We start from the raw sequence: 22578 nt of genomic DNA on the forward strand, positions 1-22578 counted from the left end.
ATTCCTGTCTCACATTTACATCTTTCAAGCATTTTGAGTTTATTTTTGTGTATGGTGTAAGAAAGTGGTTCAGTTTCATTCTTCTGCATGTGGCTGTCCAATTTTCCCAACACCATTTGTTGAAGATATGGTCTTTTTTTCCACTGTATATTCTTTCCTATTTGTTGATGATTAGTTGACCATAAAGTTGAGGGTTCATTTCTGGGTTCTCTATTCTCTTCCACTGATCTATGTGTCTGTTTTTCTGCCAGTACCATACAGTCTTAATGACTAAAGCTTTGTAATACAGCTTGAAGTCCAGAATTGTGAAGCTTCCAGCTTTGGTCTTCTTTTTCAACACTCCTTTGGCCATTTGGGGTCTTTTCTGCTTCCAAACACATTTTAGGATTGTTCTGAACAGGGGTAATTTTAACCTGTTTTCTTCAAATGGAAACTTTAGATAATAACTTCAATCATCTTAAGTACTAAGTATAAAGGCATCCCCTTTAATAAAACATGGAACGTTGTATGACAGGAAGAAGGTGAGGGTAGGGGTAGTGAAATATTTTCATTTACAACCACAAAAAAGATTTCTATACATATGTGTTACCTGGCAGAGGGCAGTGGCAGGCCAAAGCTGGCCCTATTTATACACAAAATCATAGGTGCAGGCCAGGAGAGAAGGTAGACCTTGGGTTTGGAACCCTCAGGAAAGATGTGCAGGTTGGTGTTGATGCCCTTGCTATGGTCCCCTCCACCCACCTGGATGGAAACCCTGAGGGCCTGGGCCAGCAGGATGGTATAGATGTTGTTATTATCCCTGTACATGACCTCTACCTCCTGGTGGCAGAACTCCTTGACAGTCTGCCCACTCTCAATGGGCACATCTACACTACAGGTAGCCTGAGGTGAGCAGTGCAGAGAGACTAACAGGAAGTCCAAGGTCCTCTAGTTGCTGAAGGAGGCCAACATGTTGACTACTGAGGTATGCTTCTCCATCTGCAATCAGGTCTATAAAACATGGGTGGAAATGTTTTTGGTTTTTTAAGATTTTATTTATTTATTTGACAGAGAGAGAGATCACAAGTAGGCAGAGAGGCAGGCAGAGAGAGAGGAGGAAGCAGTCTCCCTGCGGAGCAGAGAGCCCGATGCAGGGCTCGATCCCAGGACCCTGAGATCATGACCCGAGCCGAAGGCAGTGGCTTAATCCACTGAGCCACCCAGGTGCCCCAGGAAATGTTTAAACTGCGAACTCAGTGAAGGCCTGGGAGACGAGGTCCTCTTTGATCTCGGCAGACACAGGCTTGAATTGCTAAAACTCCTGCTCACATTCAGCAGCACCTCCAGGTGCGAGCATCCAGAAGTGCAAGAGAAGCAGTTCACATAAAGCCTGGTCTTACAGATGTACCAGGACTTTTGGTAAAGATGCTCAATCTTCTGTTGACGGATGTCATCCTCAGCATACTCCCTGTACAGAATGTCAGCTCCAACAGCTCCAAGAACAGAGGGTTCTGCACAGCAATCTTTTATTGAATTTGGTCCGCTGAGCCATGGTATCTTCATCATAGGCCAGCCAGACTGTTAACACCTTTAGAGTCACACCGCCCAATGGTGGCTCCTGATTTTGTTACTGAGATTCCTCCACAACTATCTTTAAATGATGCTGTATTCCTACTTTAAGAAAAGAACTAGAGGATTTATCAAAATTATTCACAGCCTACAGTGAGGTATCACTAGCCACCCATTGAAAAGGTCAAAATGAAAAAGTGAAAATACCAAATGTTGGCATAGTTTTGGAGTAACTAACATTCAAACATTGTTAGTAGGAGTATAAAATGATATAACTGCTTCGGAAAACTGGCAGTTTCACAAAAAGTCAAGTATCTATGACCCAGAAATTCCAGTCTTGGCTGTATTTCCAAGGGGAATGAAAACATCTGTCCACTAAAAGTTTTGTATGTAAACATTCATAGCGGCTTTTTTCATAATAGACAAAAGGTAGGAATAGCCCAGGTGTCTATTAAAAGAAGAATGGATAAGTAAATTGTGACCTATTCATATAGTGGAATACTACCAAGCAATAGAGGAACAAACTACTGATATACCCAATGTCATGATGAGCAAAATAAGGCTTACATAAATGAGTGTACACTATACAACCCCAATGGCCGAAGTTCTAAAATAGTTCTAAATTAGTTCTAAAATAGTTCTAAGTTCTAAAATAGTTCTAAAATTAATTTATGGTGATAGAAATCAGATTAACAGCTACCTCTCACAGGGAAGAACTGAGAAGGGACATAAAGGGAACCTTCTACGGTGACGGAAATGTTCTATATCTAGTTGCAGGTTACATGAATATAGGCATTTGACAAAACTGACTAAGCTATATACTTAACGGTCTCTGCATTATATTACTGTACGTAATTTATATCTCAAAATAAAAAAGTCCTTAGAAAAAATTAGTAAATAAAGTTCGTTCAGGCATGGATTGAAGTCTTGAGAGAAAACATGGAAAGCTTGTGGAATCTTAAAACACAACAAAAAACAAAGCTCTTATTAGGCCTAAGGTCTGTGCCTGAAACACTTGTTTTGCTTTTGTAAATAAAAGTATATTAGAAATATTATACAGATATTTCTCTGTAAAGGAATTATTATGGTAAACCCTTTCATACCAAAACGATGTTTGCCAAAAATAGATTCAAGAACAAAGAGAAAATGTCTTTGTTTTCTATTGGAGAAATTTTCAATCGTATCATACCTTGTGAGTTTTTGAGACTGGTACTTTATCTTGTTTTAAACTTTTCGCTTCATTAGCAGCATGTGAATTTCCCTTCAATCTCTGTATTGTCATAAACTCATACTTCCTCTGCAACAGTACATATCCATGAATTAAAATACAATTGTATTAAAGGTGAGAAAATCCAAAAGCAATCATTTAAAATTCACTTGTGTCAAGAGCAGGCAACTTACCTGTAAATTATCTAAACGAGCTTGAACTCTCTTAGCCTGAATCTCCATCTTCTTATTTTCTTCACTTACTTCATTTAACTAAAGTGAGAAAACATTAAATACTTCAATATAAAACTTAAGCTGATTTCATACTAAAGGTTTTACAAATATATTATCTAGTCTATATAACCAAACAGTGTTAACAAAACAGAGGCAGCATTCATAATTAAAGAAGATCATGCTCATAGTAATTAAACTTACAGAAATCATTTTGAAATGTATAAAAATATTTCTTTTCTTGTAATAATCTTGATACATTTAGTTTCAAGGTTATCCTGGCCTCATACAAGGAGGGTTTTTCTCTTCTTCTATTTATATTTAAGGTATGTGATGTTTCCTCCTTAAAAGAAAGTCATAAGTCTTACTGCTCCTTCTTTTATCTTTTTCTCATGTTTTCAGCAGTCTTAAATCAATGTTCTTACGTATGGTTTTCCTCAACATTTATCCTGCTTAGACGTAACATAATTTATTGTTTTTACAAGTTTTGGATAATACGTGGCCATTTCTCTTCACATATTTTGTTTTTGTCCTATGATCTCTTTTGAACTCCCATGTTAAAAATTTTATCGGAACATATCTCTTTTATAAATTTGTTTATTCTTTCTCCAATGTTTTTATTTCAAAACTTTTTAGGAATCATTAGGAAATGATTTTATTTCAAAACTTTTTAGGATCATTAGGAAATGATCTTCCAGTTTGTTAATCCTGTCTTCTGCTGCATCTCATCTGCTATTAAACCCATTCGCTGGAGTTCTGAAATTCAATTAGTGTATTTTTAAGTTTCAGAATTTCATTTTAATTCCTTTTTATAAATTCTCCTTCTCTAACAAAGTTCCCAATCTTTTTTTTCTACTTTCTTGAACATATTAATCATTATTTTGAAGTCACTGCCTACTAGGTCCAATATCTTGATCATTGCTAGGTATATTCATATTGTCTTGGGCATTTTTGTTCTCTTTATATTGAGTTATGTGATTCTGTCTTTTTATAATTTTTCTTAAATTCTATTTAGTTAACATGCAGTTCAATATTGGTTTCATGAGTAGAATACAGTGATTCATGTGATTCTGTTAATGTAATGATTAATTTTGTATAGAATGACAAAGAAAATTCATAAATTTTGTACATAATTATTTTCTTTCAGCGAGGGCTCATTCTTTTCTTTGCTAGATACCCCAAATGGGGACTTTAAACAGGAACTGAGATCAGTTAAGACCACATTTCAGCTTGAGGAGGGTTCCATATCTATAATTTGCCTCTTCCTAGGATGCGACCCTGATCCTTTCAAATGAAAGCCTATGGTATTCACAAGGACCCTAAAGCCTGATGAGTCTTGAATATTAATCCCTGACTCCTCAGCTTGGCAAGACTTAATGGAAATTGTATTATTATCATCATCATTATTGTTATTATTGCAGACTTATTTATGTCCAATGCTACCATAAATTACTATGCAAGTCAGTCACAGAAATAACTTACCTTTTTATTTAGCAATTTTGAAATATAGTTAAGCTTTGAACCATGCAAGGGTGATGGTCATCGACCCCTGGGCAATAAAAAATTCACATAGAACTTTTCACTCCCCAAAACACTTTACTAGTAGCTTACTGTTGACAAGGAGCCTTAGTGATAACATAAACAGTCAATTAACACATACTTTTTATGTTATATGTATCATATACAATGTTCTTATATTGAAGTCAGCTGGAGAAAACAACAGGTTATTAGGAAAATCATAAGGAGAGACATTCCAAGATGGTGGAAGAGCAGGAGATCTTAGTTTTGTCTGGTCCCAGGAATTCAGCTAGAGAGCTATCAAATCATTTGAAACTCCTGTAAACTGAACCAGAGCTCTAAGAAAAGAACTGCTGTAATTCTACAAATAGAAAAGCAACCACTTTCTGTAAGGTAGGAGGTGTGGCAAAGTGAATCCCAGGCAATATATTGGAAGATAAACCACGAGAATAGGGAGCCACAGAGAGCCGACTACCAGAACGCAATATAGTAGTGGGGCACAAAATCAGAACTTTCAGAAGTCTGCTCTGGGGTGGGGCAGCCCTGTCTGAAAGGTACTCAGGTGGCCAAGCAGGGAGGAATCCTAGGTGGGACAGTGTGCTCTCAGGATCCCAGGGGTAACAGAAAGAACAGGGGTACGTGACTGTGGTAGAGTTCCCAGGCATCAGAGCGGAAAAGCCAGCTACATCAGTAAGCCTAGGAGCAGACTTTCAGAACACTGTTGCCATAAATCACAATCTGCAGAACAGCTGGATAACCTCCCTCTGAGCAGGGAACCAGCAAATAAATGGCAGAACCTCAAGGAGATGACCCTCCTTCCCCAGAAGGAATGGTGCAGGTACACACCACAGAAGTCCGCAGGGTTTGGAGACTTAAAGCAGAGTCACATGCCTGAAACAGAAATGCTCAGTCACAGGTTAGGTAAGCACGGACTGCAGACAGAGACCAGGGACACAGGAATGGTTGACTGCTTCTCCCCAAGGGCACACTGAGGAGTGGGGGCGGTGTGCGGCGGTGGGGCATGAGCTTTCAGCTCTGTGGCTAGAGATCGTGAGGCTGCCATTTCCATTCTCAATCTCTAAAGCAGCACAGAAAGCCTGCAGGGAACAAAAGCAACACAGAGGAATCCAGGGCCAATTACATATCCTGACTCCTGACATGGGGCAGTACAGTTCCTCCTGGGGCAAAGACACCTGACAATCAGTGCAATAGCCCCCTCCCCCAGAAGATCAGCAAGACCATCCAGTTATGACCAAGTTTACCTATTATCCAGTGCTAGGGGAAAACAGTATATAGAATTCATGGGTTTTTTCCTCATGGTTAGTCTTCCAAATTTAATACTTCTTTTCTCTCTCCTTTTCAACCAATTTCTTATTTTGTCAACTCTTTTTTTTCTCTTTTTATTTTCATTTTTACAGTTACATTCTATCCTTTCATTGTATTTAATTTTATTTTTGTATATATATAAGTTTTTCCTTTTTTACAATTTTGGGACCTAGTTTTTTTTTTAAGATTGTATTTATTTATTTGACAGAGAAAGAGTGAGCATACAAGCAGGCAGAGCAGCAGAGGGAGAGGGAAAAACAGACTCCCCAATGAGTAGGGAGCCCATTGTGGGGCTTGATCCCAGGACCCTGAGATCATGACCTGAGCCAAAGGCAGACACTTAACCCACTGAGCCAGCCAGGTGCCCCTTTTGTGTGTGTGTATGTGTGTGTGTGTGTGTTTAAAGGTTTTACTTATTTGTCAGAGAGAGAGAGAAAACAAGTGGGGGGTGGCAGGCAGAGTGAGAAGCAGGAACCCCACTGAGCAAGGAGCCCAAAGGGGGATTCTTGGATCATGACCTGAGCCAAAGGCAGATGTTTAACCGACTGAGCACTCAGGTGTCCCGGGATCTAGTTTTCCAACTAAGAGACCAAACTACATACAGGATCCAATATATTGCTCTGTTCTGTTCACCTGTCTAATTATATTCTCTCCCATTTATTTATTTATTTATTTATTAAAAAAAATTTTTTTCTGTTTCGAGGCTCTTCTGATTTGTTTAGTGTGTATTTATCTGGGGTCATTGTTGCCATTTTAGTATTTTTGTTCTCTCATTCGTCTATTCTCTGGACAGAATAACAAGATGGAAAAACTCACCTCAAAAGAAAGAAGAAGTACTTCTGACTGCCAGGAACCTAATCAGTATGGATATAAGTAAGATACTGGTAACAGAGTTCAGAATAACAATAATAAATACACTAGCTTGCCTTGAAAAAAAGCATAGAAGACACTACAGAATCCCTGCCAGGAAGAATAAAACAACTAAAATTTTATCAAGTTGAAATAAAAAAGGCTATTAATGAGATGCAATTAAAAAATGTAGGCTCTAGGGATGCCCAGGTGGCTCAGTTGGTTAAGCGTCTGCCTTCAGCTCAGGTCATGATCCCAGAATCCTGAAACCGAGTTGCAAACTGGGTTCCTCGCTCAGCGGGGGGCCTGCTTCTCCCTCTGACTGCTGATCCCCTGCTTGTGCTGTCTCTCTGACAAATAAATATATAAAATTGTAAAAAAAAAAAAAAAAAAAATGGAGGCTCTAACTGCTAGGGTGAATGCGCAGAAGACAGAATTAGTGATATAAAAGACAAAATGATGGAGAATAAAGAAGCTGAGAAAAAGTGAGATAAACAACTACTGGATCACAAGGGAGAATTCAAGACATCAGTGATATCATAAAGCAAAACAATTATTAGAATAATTGAGATTACAGGGGGTGCCTGGGTGACTCAGTGGGTTAAGCCTCTGCCTTCAGCTCAGGTCATGATCTCAGGGTCCTAGGATCGAGTCCCGCATCAGGCTCTCTGCTCAGCAGGGAGCCTGCTTCCCTCTCTCTCTGCCTGCCTCTCTGCCTACTTGTGATCTCTCTCTGTCAAATAAATAAATAAAATCTTTAAAAAAAAATAAAAAAAAAGAATAATTGAGATTACAGAAAAAGAGGAAAGGGGAGGAGGAAGAAGGTATACCTGAGCAAATTATACCTGAGAACTTCCCATTCTGGGGAGGGAAACAGGCATTCTAGTTCAGGAGGCACTGAGAATCCCCCTCAAAATCATTAAAAATAGGTCAATACTTCAAAACATAATAGTGAAGCTTGCAAATCTCAAGACAAAGAAAATCCTGAAAGCAGCTCGGGACAAGAGGTTGGTAACCTACAAGGGTAGAAACATCAGACTGGCAGCAGATCTATCCACAGAGACCTGGCAGGCCAGAAAGGACTGGCATGACATATTCAGGGTGCTGAATGAGAAAACTATGCAGCCAAGAATACTTTACCAGCAGGCTGCCATTCAAAATAAGAAGAAATAAAAAGCTTACAGGACAAAGAGAAACTAAAATAATTTGTGATCACTAAACCAGCCCTGCAAGAAATATTTATTAGAGGGGCTCCTTTAAGCAAAGAGAGAGCCTGAAAGTAACAAAGACCAAAAAGGACCAACACAATATACAAAAACAGTAACTTTACAGGTAATACAATAGCACTAAATTCAAATCTTTCCATAGTTTCTGTCAATGTAAATGGGCTAAATGCTTCAATCAAAAGACATAGGGTATCAGACTGGATAAAAAAGCAGGACCAGGGAGCCTGGGTGGCTCAGTCAGTCTGCCTTCGGCTCACGTCATGATCCTGAGACCCTGGGATCAAACCCCACATCAGGCTCCTTGGTCAGTGGGAAACCTGCTTGCCCTTTTTCTGCCTCCCACTCCCCCTGCTTGTGCTCTCTCTCTCTCAAATAAATAAAATCTTTAAAAGTCTTTAAAAAGCAAAACCCATTGATACGCTATCTGCAAGAGACTCATTTTAGACCCAAAGACACCTCCAGGTTGAAAATAAGGGGGTGAAGAACCATTTATTATGCTAATGGACATCAAAAGAAAGCTGGGGTAGCAATCGTTACTCTAGAAAAATTAGATTTTAAAACAAAGACTGTAATAAAAGATTAAGAGGGACACTGTCATAATTAAAGGGTCTATCCAACACGAAGATCTAACAACTGTAAATATGCTGCTAACTTGGGAAAAGCCAAATATATAAACCAATTAATAACAAAATTAAAGAAAAACATTGATAATAATACAATAATCACTGAGGACTTCAACACTTCACTCACTGCAATGGACAGATGATATAAACAGAAGATTAACAAGGAAACAAGGGCTTTGAAGGACACACTGGACCTGATGGACTTTACAGATATATTCATATCATTCCATCCCAAAGCAACAGAATACACATTCTTCTTTCTAGTGCACCTAGAACATTCTCCAGAATAGATTACATATGTGGTCACAAATCAGGTCTCAACCAGTATAAAAAGACTAGGATTATTCCCTGCATATTTTCAGACCACAATGCTTTGGAACTTGAATTCAATCACAAGAGGAAAGTTGGAAAGAACTCAAATACATGGAGACTGAAGAGCATCCTATTAAAGAATAAATGGGTCAACCAGGACATTAAGGAAGAATTAAAATTCATGAAAACAAATGAAAATGAAAACACAACTGTTCAAAACATGCCTGATAAGATCCCATTTATAATTCCACCAAAAACCATAAGATACCTAAGAATAAATCTAAACGAAGAGGCAAAGAATCTGTACTCATAGAACACTCATGAAACAAATTGAGGACAACATAAGGAAATGGAAAAACGCTCTATGCTCATAGATTAGAGAACAAATATTGTGAAAATGACTAGGCTACCTAGAGAAATCTACACATTTAGTGCAATCCCTATCAAAATACCATCAACTTTTTTCACAGAGCTGGAACAAATAATCCTAGAATTTGTATGGAACCAGAAAAGACCCCAAATAGCCAAAGGAATGTTGAAAAAGAAAACCAAAGCTGGTGGCATCCCAATTCCAGACCTCAAGTTACATTACAAAGTATCAAGACAGTATGATACTGGCATAAAAACAGACACACCGATCAACGGAACAGAATAGAGCAACCAAAATGGACCCTCACCTCTGTAGTCAACTAATTCCTGACAAAGCAGGAAGGAATATCCAGTAGGAAAAAAAATCTCTTCAAGTAAATGGTATTGAGAAAATTGGATAGCCACATGCAGAAAAATGAAACTGGACCACTTTCTTTTTTTTTTTTTTTAAGATTTTATTTATTTGACACACAGAGAGATATCATAAGTAGGCAGAGAGGCAGGCAGAGAGGCAGGCAGAGAGAGAGAGGAGGAAGCAGGCTTCCTGCTGAGCAGAGAGCCCGATGCGGGGCTCGATCCCAGGACCCTGGGATCATGACCTGAGCCGAAGGCAGCGGCTTAACCCACTGAGCCACCCAGGCGCCCCAAAACTGGACCACTTTCTTACATCATACACAAAACTAAACTCAAAATGGATGGAAGACTTAAATGTGAGACAGGAATCCATCAAAATCCTATAGGAAAACATAGGTAACACCCTCTTTGACCATGGTCATAGAATCTTCTTGCTAGACATGTCTCCAAAGGCAAGAGAAACAGGACAATTGAACTAGTGGAACTTCATCAAGATAAAAAAAACCTTTGCACAGCAAACGAAATAGTCAACAAAACCAAAAGACAACCAACAACAGAATGGGAAAAGATATTTTCAAATAGCGTATCAGATAAAGGGCTAGTATCCAAAATTTAGAAAGAACTTAACAAACTCAACACCCAAAAAAACAAAAACAAAGACATGAACAAATATTTCTCCAAAGAAGACATACAAATGGCCATCAGACACATGAAAAAATGTCTCAATATTACTTGGCATCAAGGAAATACAAATGAAAACCACAATGAGATACTATCCCATGCCAGTCAGAAGGACTAAAACTAACAAGTCAGGACAATGGATGTTGGTGAGGATGCAAAAAAGGGGGAAATCTCTTATACTGCTGGTAGGAATGTAAGCTGGTGCAGCCACTCTGGAAAACAGTATGGAGGTTCCTCAAAAAGTTAAAAATAGAGCTACTCTACAAGCTAACAATTGCACCAACAGGTATTTACCCCAAAGATATAAAATGTACAGAAGAGGCACCTGCACCCCAATGTCCACCATAGGGAAACTGTAGAAAGAACCCGGATGTCCATAAACAGATAAATGGATAAAGAGCATGTGGTATATATATATATACACAATGCAATAATACTAACTATCAGAAAGGATGAAATCTTTTCATTTACATTGAATGGATGGAACCGGAGGGCATTATGCTGAGTGAATAAGTTAATCAGAGAAAGACAATTATATGATTTCACTCATGTAGAATTTAAGAAACAAAACAGAGGATTATAGCAGAAGGAGGGAAAAATAAAACAAGACAAAATCTGAGAGGGAGACAAATGAAAGACTCTTAATCAAAGGAAACTAACAGCGTTGCTGGAGGGGGAGGGTATGGGGCGATGAGGTAACTGGGTAATAGACATTAAGAAATATGATATAATGAGAACTGGGTATTAGGTAAGACTGAGGAATCACTGAGCTCTATTTCTGAAACTAATACTATATGAATTAATGGAATTTAAATTTTAAAAAAAGAGAGAGAGAAAAAAAGAACATCAAAAAAAAAAAAAAAAAATGAAGAGGGGTGGATGCTGAGGAGGGGAGGAGAAAGGGAACAAAGTGACCCAGATCAGCAGAGCATACTCTTGAGAAGCAGTGGGAAAATGCAATTCCTGGCCTGATCTTTGTCATATCCAGGATTACTAAAGGAGAATAATTCTCCTGAATATAATGAGAAAAAAATAATAATAAAAGTAAGATGGTAGACTCTGACATGAAAAAGAAAGAGAAAATCATAAGGAAGAGAAAATATTTACAAACACTGTACTATACTTATCAAAAAAAAAAAAAACTTCATGTAAGTGGAACACAGTTCAAACCCATGATATTCAATGGTCAACTGTATATGTGTGTGTGTATATAAGTAATTCATCACACCAAAAGCTGGCAAACTATAGCCCATGGATCAAATCTGAACACTTATTGTTATAAATAGCATCTTACAGCCATGCTGATTCACTTACTTATTGCCTATAGCTACTTTTGCATTATGTCAGAATTGAGGCATGACAGACTATATGTCTCACAGAGCCCAAAATATTTACTATTTCATCCTTAAAGAATAAAATTGCTGACTCCTCATCTACACTAAACAGAGTAACCATGAAAAAGCATTCTGCCAGCTGGTACCAAAGGGTTTCTCCCAAGCCCTTTCAGTTTGGTCACATTAGATCAAAAATCCAATTATCAATAGGTCTATCACTTAATAATTCACATATCCACTTCACTCACCACACACCCATACAAACATACAAAATTATTAAGAAATAAAGAAACCCTTCTCAACAAAAAAGAGTGCTAGAGTTGTATAGTGAAAGAGTGAAAGTTGTATAGTGAAACACTTGTGTTGAGCACAGTATACCATATAACATTGTCAAATCATTATGTTTTACACCTGAAACTAATATATTTTGTGTCAACCAACTGTACTTCAATTAAAAAGAGAGAGAGTGGGGTTGCCCGGGTGCCTCAGTTGGTTAAGCAGCTGTCTTCAGCTCAGGGTATGATCCCAGGGTCCTGGGATTGAGCTCCTCATCAGGCTCTCTGCTCAGTGGGGAGTTTTCTCCTCCCTCTCCTTCTGCTCCTCCCTCTCCCTCTGCCCCATCCCCTGACTTGTGCTCTCTCCTCTTGCATTCTCTCTCTCTCAAATAAATAAAATCTTTTAAAGAGAGAGAGAACACACTAGATTGAGAGTGTGATGGGAACAAGTAATCTCTCCAGGGATAAAGCAAGCTTCCAAACTACAGTAAGTGAAGGCCATCCCTACTTCTACTGTGGGAGGCCATAAATGAATTCAGGGAAGCTAAAGAACTTAGATCAAATGAGAAATGTACCTAGTTGTCACTGCCAGTGAGAAAGGTTGTAACAAGCAGTAACTATAGGACATCAAAAACAGAAACTGAAAACATATAGCTACCTAAGGAATTCCAGGATGCATATTATCTCTGAGAGTCTGACCTTAGTTACATTTTAGAATGCATGAAGTCTTTCAGCCCAAAGCTTTCATTTTTGAAGTGACTGGATTTACCCCAATTTCTGCTCACCTACTTCTCCTCTTTACATAAATACAAACATATCATTCTCCTATCTCCCTCGAACGTATTCTTTGTCATCTTTCAGTCAAAAACTGGTAAAAGTTTAAAAAAAAAAAAGAGATACAACCCACAAAAACATTTGCTTTGCAACTTCAGTTTTATTAAGCAGTAACCTAGATCATATCACTTAAGTAATCACAGTACAATATGACAGCCCTCTGTATGACAGCACTTGGTATTCATGCTAGTACAGTGCCTAGCATATAACAGATGTCCAAAAAATAAATGAATGTTAAATAAGCAGTGGTGTAAAATAGCAGTTAAAAGAAGTATTAGCTAAAAACAATGCCTAAAACTCCCCAGATTATCATGTCTTTTTAATTTTTTTTGCTTGTTTTAAATCTATTAATTGCTCTTATATTTAAAAAATTCCAAACTGTAAAAACATCTCAGCTGGGGGCGCCTGGGTGGCTCAGTGGGTTATGGGTTAGGCCGCTGCCTTCGGCTCAGGTCGTGATCTCAGGGTCCTGGGATCGAGTCCCGCATCGGGCTCTGTGCTCAGCAGGAAGCCTGCTTCTCTCTCTCTCTCTCTCTCTGCCTGCCTCTCTATCTACTTGTGATCTCTCTCTGTCAAATAAATAAATAAAATCTTTAAAAAAAAAAAAAAGTCCTTTAAAAAAAAAAATCTCAGCTGGATGCTAAAACAGATGATGAGAAATCAAAAGTTTAAGAATACCATATTTATATTTCCAAGTATTATAGGAAATAAAATTAGCAAATAAAGTTAATTAAAACTTCCTCTAGCTAGAATATATTCCAAGACTGATATATAATTTATTAAATAAGATGATATAAGTTTTAAAAATCTTATAATCTAGTATTTATTAAAATAGGTCTTACCTGCTTTTTTAAGTTATCATTCAGTTCTTTCAGTGCATCAAAAGAGGACCTTAGCCTCTTGCTTTCTTTGTTTCTTTCCTTAAGAACTTCAGTTAAGTGCTCAACTTCTGCATCATGTTGCTAGAAGGGGAAAAAAAAGTCTGATCTAAAAATTAGGTAAGGATTCCATGTCACTAATGCTATTTAACACAAATCAATTAAAAATTAGAACTCCTTGAATCAGGACTTTAATTAGTGCATTTAAGCATATATGACTAATACTGAAAATAATTTATAAAAACTGTGTCATCAACCAATGTAATAACTAAGCATTAAAAGCATTTGTTAAGTTCCTATTAAAAAACTATTTTGTTTCTGCTCAAAAAAAATCCACTGGATCACACTGAAATAATTTCTATCACATCATGGAATGATAAAACAATGAGAGATTTCTTATCTTCCTCAGGAGACTAGTTAGTTATTCATAGCTTTATAAATTAAAATTTAAGATTTAAGTTACCCTTGAAAAGAAATATCCATAGATAGAACTAATTCCTTGTTCTAATTAAGTAGCTAAAATTCTTTACATCTCAAAAAATTTAAAAACATAATAAAATTTCTCTGAGTCTCAAACTATTTTCTGTTTAATCGGCTTTACAAATAATTCAAATAATTTAACCGTGTAATTACATTTATTTTTTAAATTTATTTATTTTCAGCATAACAGTATTCATTGTTTTTGCACCACACCCAATGCTCCATGCAATACGTGCCCTCCCTAGTACCCACTACCTTAACCGTATAATTACATTTAAATGAGATAACACATTTTGATTTAAAGTGTAAATATGTATAGTTTATTTCACATTTTATTCTCAATTTACTTGTAATATATTAAAACAAACAAGTTTCCATAGGAAATCAAGAAACTGAATTACTTTCTTCCAAGTAATCATATAGGTACCATTAAAATAAAGCTGTTATCTTTACACTTAGTAAGAATAACAGACAGACAAATCTAAAGAGAAAAAAAATCAAGAATAAATCTAGGATGGAAACCTCTTGAGAATCCAAGCATTTATTTTCCTGCCCTGTTTAAAATCCAATCATTTGAAAACATTAGCTTTATGTAATTTTATTATTACACTAAATGATTCCTTAAAGAACTTAGTATATATAGTCACAAATAGTTATTTCAAACATTAGGTTAATATTCTCATTCTCCAAATTTTTCCAAATCCAAAAGATATTAAAAATATAGGATATGAGTTCCATCTCCAGAATGGCAAGGTAAGCCCACTACACTCTAGTTCTGTTACTGATTACAACTAAAAATCTTAGACAAAACACAAAAAAGTAACTACCGTAAGGACTGTAAAAAGTAAACAGAAGCAAGGAATTGTAAAAAGGAGTGAAAACATGAAGAAGCAACCCTTAAGAGGGTGAAGTTTCCAGGATTTCTGTTTCTCTTTTTCTCTAGTAGTCTTGCCCCAACACAGGCCCCTGGCTACTAAAGTGCACCTGCAGCATAGGCTGCTAAAACTCTGAGAGAAACTCTACCCTCCCACCCAGGGATGACAGGAAAAGGGCCACTGTGAACCAAGGGATGTGGAGAATATCAGAGAAGAGATTCAGAAAGAGCATCTTTTCATCCTGGTGTACGTAAACTGTTAGAAATCTGGCTAAACCCAAAGCTGCCTAAGCACAGCACTGACAAATGCAGCACAGCAAATCTCTCCAAAAAGTGAAGAGATCAGGGCTCAGTTTAAAAATACTACGGAAGTCTCAGACTAACCCCCCAATTCTGTAAGCACGGGAATGACACAGAGCACCATAATAAATGTCTTGAGAACTGAACTAAGATTTTGTCACTACCTGAGTATCAGACTAAACCTAAGTGGCACATACACAAGACAACTCGGAAGCAACATTATAAAAGCTCTGAAAACTGAACTGAGATTGGGTCACTTCCCACAGAAGGTGAGAAAGAATTTTGGTCTATACCTAATCAGAATGGAGTACGAAAAACGGAGGAGGAAGATCCTTAGCTTACCTCTTCCTGGGAACATACCAAGGCTGCAACTAACGGGAGAACAACCTCCTCTGAGTAAAACCTGAAGTCTACCAGAACAACTCTTCCACAGGTAAAGATACAAAGAAACAGGGACATCAGGAAGGATGGGAGAGGCAGAAATACAATCCGGTCAAAAACAAACCCTGGCACAGCAACACAAAAGCAGGAGGAATAGCACTGATCTGGAGGTCCTAAGGAGTGTTGGGGTTTAAGCTCCTTATCAGGCTTGCCCTGGGGATCTGCACTAGGAAGACTAGTCCCCATAACATCTGGCTTTGAAAATCAGCAGGGCATAAATACAGGAGTATTGAAAAATTAGCATGCCATGCATGCCCTAACTTCTGGAGAGCTGCAAGCTAGTAAGAAACCAAGACTCCACACAGAAAGGGTCTGCACACAATCTCACTCAAGACCCAACACAGAGGTAGCAGTGTGAAAAGTGCCTGTACCATATATAAGGGGTATCTGCTAATTTTAGCATGTGTGCTAGAGGAGCAAGAATCTGCAGGAAATTTCTCTGGGAGAAAAAAACGGGGTGCCATTTTGGGGGCCCTCCTTCAGCCTAGCTGTTCCAATGCCTATGGGTGCCAGTTTTAACACTCTCCATCTATCTTGCTAGCACTGTTCACCTCACTCATTCCCCTGCAAATCTACCCCACACTTCCCACAGGCACCCCTCCTGATCTACTACACCTGGCAGGCAATCTCAGCAGCAGCCACCCTGACACACCCAGTGGGCATCCTTAGTCAAGATGAGCAACCATTCAAAGAAACTCTTGTCTCAGGGAGGGGGAGCCAGATTCACAGTCACCCACACAGACAGCAGCCATAGAGGTGCCTCTCAGCCAGCATGTACCTACAATAGTCATGGCCAGGCACTGCGGCCAGGTGGTGGCCCAGGGAATAGTCCCAGCCTCAACTCCAACAGCAGGAACTGTACCCCAGTCACAAGTGGAAGGCACACACAGGGGACAGCCCTGGAGTACCTGGTTTTGGTGACCAGGGGATTATACTTCAGGACCCCACATATTGCCTTCTGTTGAAAGCCCATATTCAATGCCAAGGAGATGTAGCTGTCTTACCTAATACACAAAAACAGACAGTCAGACATGGTCATAAAGTTACTTTACTTTGGGGAGAAAAATGGATGAACACAGTGAGAACCTCAACAGACACAGAAAAAATAAAGAACCAATCAGAGATGAAGAATATAATAACTGAACTAAAAAATATACTAAAGATAATCAACAGCAGATTACAGGATGCAGAACAGAAATCTGGAAGACAGGGTAGTGGAAATCATTCAAATTAAACAGCAAAGAATATGAAAATAGGTTAAGGGACCTCTAGAACAATATCAAGCATACTAACAACTGCATTATAGAGGTACAGAAGAGAGAAAGAAATGGGTAGAAAAATTATTTGAAGAATAGCTAAAAACTACCCTAACCTGGAGAAAGAAAGAGACATTCAGGTCCAGGAAGCGCAGAGAGCCCCAAACAAGATGAACCCAAAGAGATGCATAGCAAGAATCATAATAATTAAAATATCAAAAATTAAACTTAAAAAGATAATCTTAAAAGAAGCAAGAAAAAAGCAACCAATTATATGAAAGGGAAAGCTAAGGGGAACCTGGGTGGCTCAAGGGGTTGGGCATCCAACTCTTGATTTTAGCCCAGGTCATGAACTCAGGGTCGTGGGATCGAGCCCCATGTTGGGTTCCAGGTGGAGTTTGAGATTCTTTCTTCCTCTCCCTCAGCTCCGCCCCCAACACACATGTGCACGCATTCTCTCTTAAAGAAAGAAAGAAAGAAAGGGAACATTTAATTATGACTATCAGCTGATTTTTCACAGGCTGGAAGGCAGTGGCATGATTTAGTTGAATTGCTTAAATAAAAAAACCTTTGTGGTTGTAAACAAGAATACCTTACCCCACAAGGTTATTATTACAAGGCTATTACTCAGAACTGAAGAGGACACAGGGTTTCCAAAACAACAACAACAACAAAAGTTAAAGTCCTCACCACTGAACAAAGCCCAGATGAAATGTCAAAGGAATTTCCTTAAGTGGAAAAAAATGAGCCACAACTAGAAGTAAAAAAAAAAAATCATTGAAACATTTCACTGGAAAAAGTAAACATACAGTAAAGGTAGTATATTGGTTATAAAGCTAATATGGAGGTAAAAAAGGTAGTAAAATCAACTTTAGTTATAATATTTATAGTTAAAGAAAACACAAAATTAAAGATGTAAATATGACATCAAATACATAAAATGTGGATGGTGGGAGTAAAATGTATTGCTTTTAGAATGTGTTTAAATCTAAGTGACTATCAATTTAAAATAGAGTGCTATAAACATAGGGTGTTATATTTGAACCTCATGATAACCACGAACCAAAAACCTATAATAGATAAACAAAAAATAAAGGAAGCCAATGATAACACTAAGGAAATTTATCTAACCATAAAGGAAGAGAAGAGGGGCGCCTGGGTGGCTCAGTGGGTTAAAGCCTCTGCCTTCGGCTCAGGTCATGATCCCAGGGTCCTGGGATCGAGCCCCGCATTGGGCTCTCTGCTCAGCGGGGAGCCTGCTTCCTCCTCTCTCTCTCTGCCTACTTGTAATTTCTGTCTTTCAAATAAATGAATAAAATCTTTAAAAAAAAAAATAAATAAATAAAGGAAGAGAAGAAGAAAGGTAGAGAGAACAACTATAAAAACAAACAGAAAACAACAAAATTGCAAAAGTACATAAATTGCAAAAGTACATACCCGTAAATGGACTCAATGCTCCAATAAAAAGACATAAGGTGAGTGAATGGATTAAAAAATAAAACCCATGGGGTGCCTGGGTGGCTCAATCATTAAGTGTCTGCCTTTGGCTCAGGTCATGATTCCAGGGTCCTGGGATCAAGTCCCGCATCGGGCTCCCTGCTCAGCAGGGGGTCTGCTTTTCCCTCTCCCACTCCCCCTGCTTGTATTCCCTCTCTTGCTGTGTCTCTATCAAATAAATAAATAAAATCTTGAAAACAACAACAACAAAACCAGTCAAGAGACTAACTTCAGACTTAAAGACACGTACAGATGAAATGAAGAGATGTAAAAAGATATTCCATATAAATGGAAATGAAAAGCTGGGGTAGTTAATACTTACATCAGACAAAATAGACTTTAAAACAAAGACTGTAACGAGACAAAGAAGGGCACTACGTAGTGATAAAGGGATCAATCCAACTAGAGGAAATAACAATTGTAAATACCTATGTCCCCAACACAGGAGTACCTAAATACAGTAAGGGAAACTGATGGAAATATAATAACAGTTGGGGACTTTGTTACCCCACTTATATCAATGGTTAGATCATCCAGATGGACCACCAGTAAGAAAACCATGATTCTAGGGGCGCCTGGGTGGCTCAGTGAGTTAAAGCCTCTGCCTTCGGCTCAGGTCATGATCCCAGGGTCCTGGGATCGAGCCCCGCATCAGGCTCTCTGCTCAGCGGGGAGCCTGCTTTCCTTCCTCTCTCTCTCTGCCTGCCTCTCTGCCTACTTGTGATCTCCGTCTGTCAAATAAATAAATAAAATCTTAAAAAAAAAAAAAAAAAAGAAAACCATGATTCTGAACAACACATTAGACCAGATGGACTTAACAGATATATACAGAGCACTCTATCCAAAACGAGGAGAATACACATTCTTTTCAGGTGTACATGGAAACATGAGCATAGTGGCATGAAACTGAAGATCGGTTACAAGAAAATGGAAAAAACACAAACACTTGAAGGTTAAACATGTTACTAAATAACCAGTGGATCAACAAAGAAACAGAGGAAATCAAAAAATAACTGAGACAAACAAATATGGAAACACATCATTCTAAAATTTCTGGGACACTGCAAAAGAAGTTTTAAGAGGGAGATTTACAGTATTACAGGCCAACTTCAAGAAACAAGAAAAGTCTCAAATAAACAATCTAACCTCACACCTAAGGGAACTAGAAAAAGAAAAACAAAGCCCAAGGTCATAGAAGGAAAGAACAAATAAATGAAACAGACCTGAAAAACTAGTAGAAAATAGAATTAGAATAGAAAAAATGAACAAAATTATAAGATTATTTAAAAAGATAAACAAAAACTACAGCCAGATGCACCACAAAAAAAAAAAGGATTCAAAAAAAAAATCTGAAATTAAAGAGAAGTTACAACTGACACCACAAAGAATCATAAGAGACTATTATTCAAAATAATACACTAAAAACTTGTATGACCTAGAAGAAATAGATAAGTTCCTAGAAACATACAATGTTCCAAGATAGAATCAGGAAGGAATAGAAAACCCGAATAGACCAATTACTAAAACCAAACTTGAATCAGTAATCAAAAAATGCCCAACAGGGGTGCCTGGGTGCCTGGGTGGCTCAGTCTCTGCCTTCGGCTCGGGTCATGATCCCAGGGTCCTGGGATGGAGCCCCGCATCAGGCTCTCTGCTCAGTGGGGAGCCTGCTTCCTTCTCTCTCTCTCTGCCTGCCTCTCTGCCTACTTATGACCTCTCTCTGTCAAATAAATAAAATCTTTAAAAAAAAAAAAAAAAAAAGATGCCCAACAAACAGGTGGCTTCAGAGGTGAATTCTACCAAACCTTCAAAGAAGAGCTCCTATCTATCCTTCTCCCAACTATTTCAAAATTATTTAAGAGGAAGGACAAATTAATTCTGTGAGGCCAGCATTGACCTGATATATTCCAGGGATGCAAGAACGGCTCAATATTCGCAAATCAATATGATATGCCACATTAACAAAATGAAGGATAAAAATCATATGACCATCTTAACAGATGCAGAAAAAACATTTGTCAAAAGGCAACATCCATTCATGATTAAAACTATTAACAAAGTGAGTATAGAGGGAACATACTTCAACATCATAAAGGCCATATATGAGAAAGCTACAGGTAACATCATACTCAATGATGAAATGCTGAAAGCTTTTATTTTAAGATTAGAAATAAGACTAGAATGCCTACTTTCAGCACTTTTATTCAACATAGTATTGGAAGACCTAGTCATAGCAAGGTTGGGAAGGAAGAAGTAAAACTGTCACTATTTGCAAATGACAATATATTATATATAATCAACCCTGAAGAATTCACCAAAAACTATTAGAACTAACATGTGAATTCAGTAAAGTTGCAGGATACAAAAGTAATATACAGCAATCAGTTGTGTTTCTATACTAATATCAAAGTAGCAGAAAGAGAAATTAAGAAAACAATCCCATTTACAACTGCACTGAAACCAAGAAAAATACCTAGGAATTAATTTAACCAAAGAGGTAAAAGACCTGCATTCTGAAAATTGTAAGACATTAATGAAAGAAATTGAAGATGTCACAAATAAATGGAAAGATATCCCATGCTCATGAATTAGTTCAAATAATACTGTTAACATTTCCATATTACCTGAAGTAATCTACAGATTCAATGCAATCCTTACCAAAAATGCCAACAGCATTTTTCACATAATTAGAACAAATAATACTAAAATTTTTTTGGACTACCAAAGACCCCAAATAGCCAAAGCAACCTAGAGAATGAACAACAAACCTGGAGGTATCATACTCCCAGATTTCCAACTTAACTACAAAGCTATAGTTATCAAAACGAGTATAGTGCCGGCACAAAAACTGACATGGAAATCAATGGAACAGAACAGAGAGCCCAGAAATAAACTCATGCTTACTTGGTAAAGTAAACTACTACAAAGGAGGAAAGAACATACAATGAAGAAAAGACAGTCTCTTTAATAAATGATGCTGAGAAAACTGAACAGCTACATAAAAAAGAAATTGCACCACTTTCTCATACCATATACAAAAATAAACTCAGAATGAATTAAAGACCTTAACGTAAGACCTGAAATCATAAAACTCCTAAAATAAATGATGGCAATAAACTCCTGGTCTTAGCAATACATTTTTGTTCTGTCTCTTCAGACCAGTGCCACAAAAACAAAAATAAACAATTAGAGAAAAATATCACAATTCGATCTACATCAAACTAAAAAGTTTTTGCACAGTGAAGGAAACCATCAATAAAACAAAAAAGCAGCCTACTGAATAGGAGAAAATATTTGCAAATGATATATCCAAAATATATTTGGATACTGGCAAATATTCAAAATATAGAAAGAACTCATACAACTCAACAAAATAAACAATCCAATTAAAAAATGGGAAGTGGACCTGAACAAATATTTTTCCAAAGAACATGTATCGATGGTCAATAGGTACATGAAAAAATCAACTTCACTAATAATCAAGGAAATACAAATCAAAACCAAAATGAGATATCACCTTACAACAGTCAGAATGGCTTATATCAAAAACACAAGAAATAATAAGTGTTGGCAGGGATGTGGAGAAAGTGAAACTTCATGCACCATTGGTGAGAATATAAATCGGTGGAGCCACTCTGGAAAACACATGGAGTTTCCTCAAAAAAATTAAAAATAAAACTACCATATGATCCTGCAATTCCACTTCTGGGTATTTACCTAAAGAAAATGAAAACATGAATTCCAAAAGATATATGCACACCTACGTTCACTGCAGCCATTATTTACAACAGCCAACATATGGAGACAACATAGATGTCCACTGATAAATGGACAAAGATGTGGTACAAATACACAGTGGAATACTGTTCAGACATAAAAGAGAATGAAATTTTACCATTTGTGACAACATGAAGGAACACTGAGAGTATTAAGCTAAGTGAAATAAGTCAGAAAAAGACAATCACTGCTGACTTCATTTTCTATGAAATCTAAAAACAAAACAAATGAACAAACAAAACAAAACAGAAACAGACTCATAAAAGAAAGAACTGGTATGCCTGCCACCAGGGGAGGGAGGTGTGTAGGAGTGGGCAAAATGGATAGAAGGTGGTCAAAAGGTACAAACTTCCAATTACAAAATAAGTCAGAGACGTAAAGTATAGCAT

The 22578-nt window shown here is 37.5% G+C and overlaps 1 protein-coding gene across 5 annotated transcripts in view; it reads right to left on the reverse strand.

The window, feature by feature from the left end:
- The window catches only part of CCDC138 (coiled-coil domain containing 138), a 128462-nt gene that overhangs the window by 89443 nt on the left and 16441 nt on the right, over positions 1–22578 (reverse strand). For 3 of the 5 annotated variants that reach the window (XM_045981534.1, XM_045981532.1, XM_045981531.1), the window contains 3 exons: positions 13529–13648; positions 2950–3027; positions 2738–2845 (listed from right to left, as the gene is read on the reverse strand). In XM_045981534.1, coding sequence (XP_045837490.1) covers positions 2738–2845; positions 2950–3027; positions 13529–13648 — 306 coding nt within the window. Of the gene's footprint in view, positions 1–2737; positions 2846–2949; positions 3028–13528; positions 13649–17605; positions 17625–22578 lie in introns of those variants that run through there. The other 2 variants (XM_045981536.1, XM_045981533.1) reach the window with 2 other exon arrangements.

Source organism: Meles meles, chromosome 16, assembly GCF_922984935.1.
Source record: "Meles meles chromosome 16, mMelMel3.1 paternal haplotype, whole genome shotgun sequence".
In the NCBI taxonomy this organism is placed as follows: domain Eukaryota; kingdom Metazoa; phylum Chordata; class Mammalia; order Carnivora; family Mustelidae; genus Meles; species Meles meles.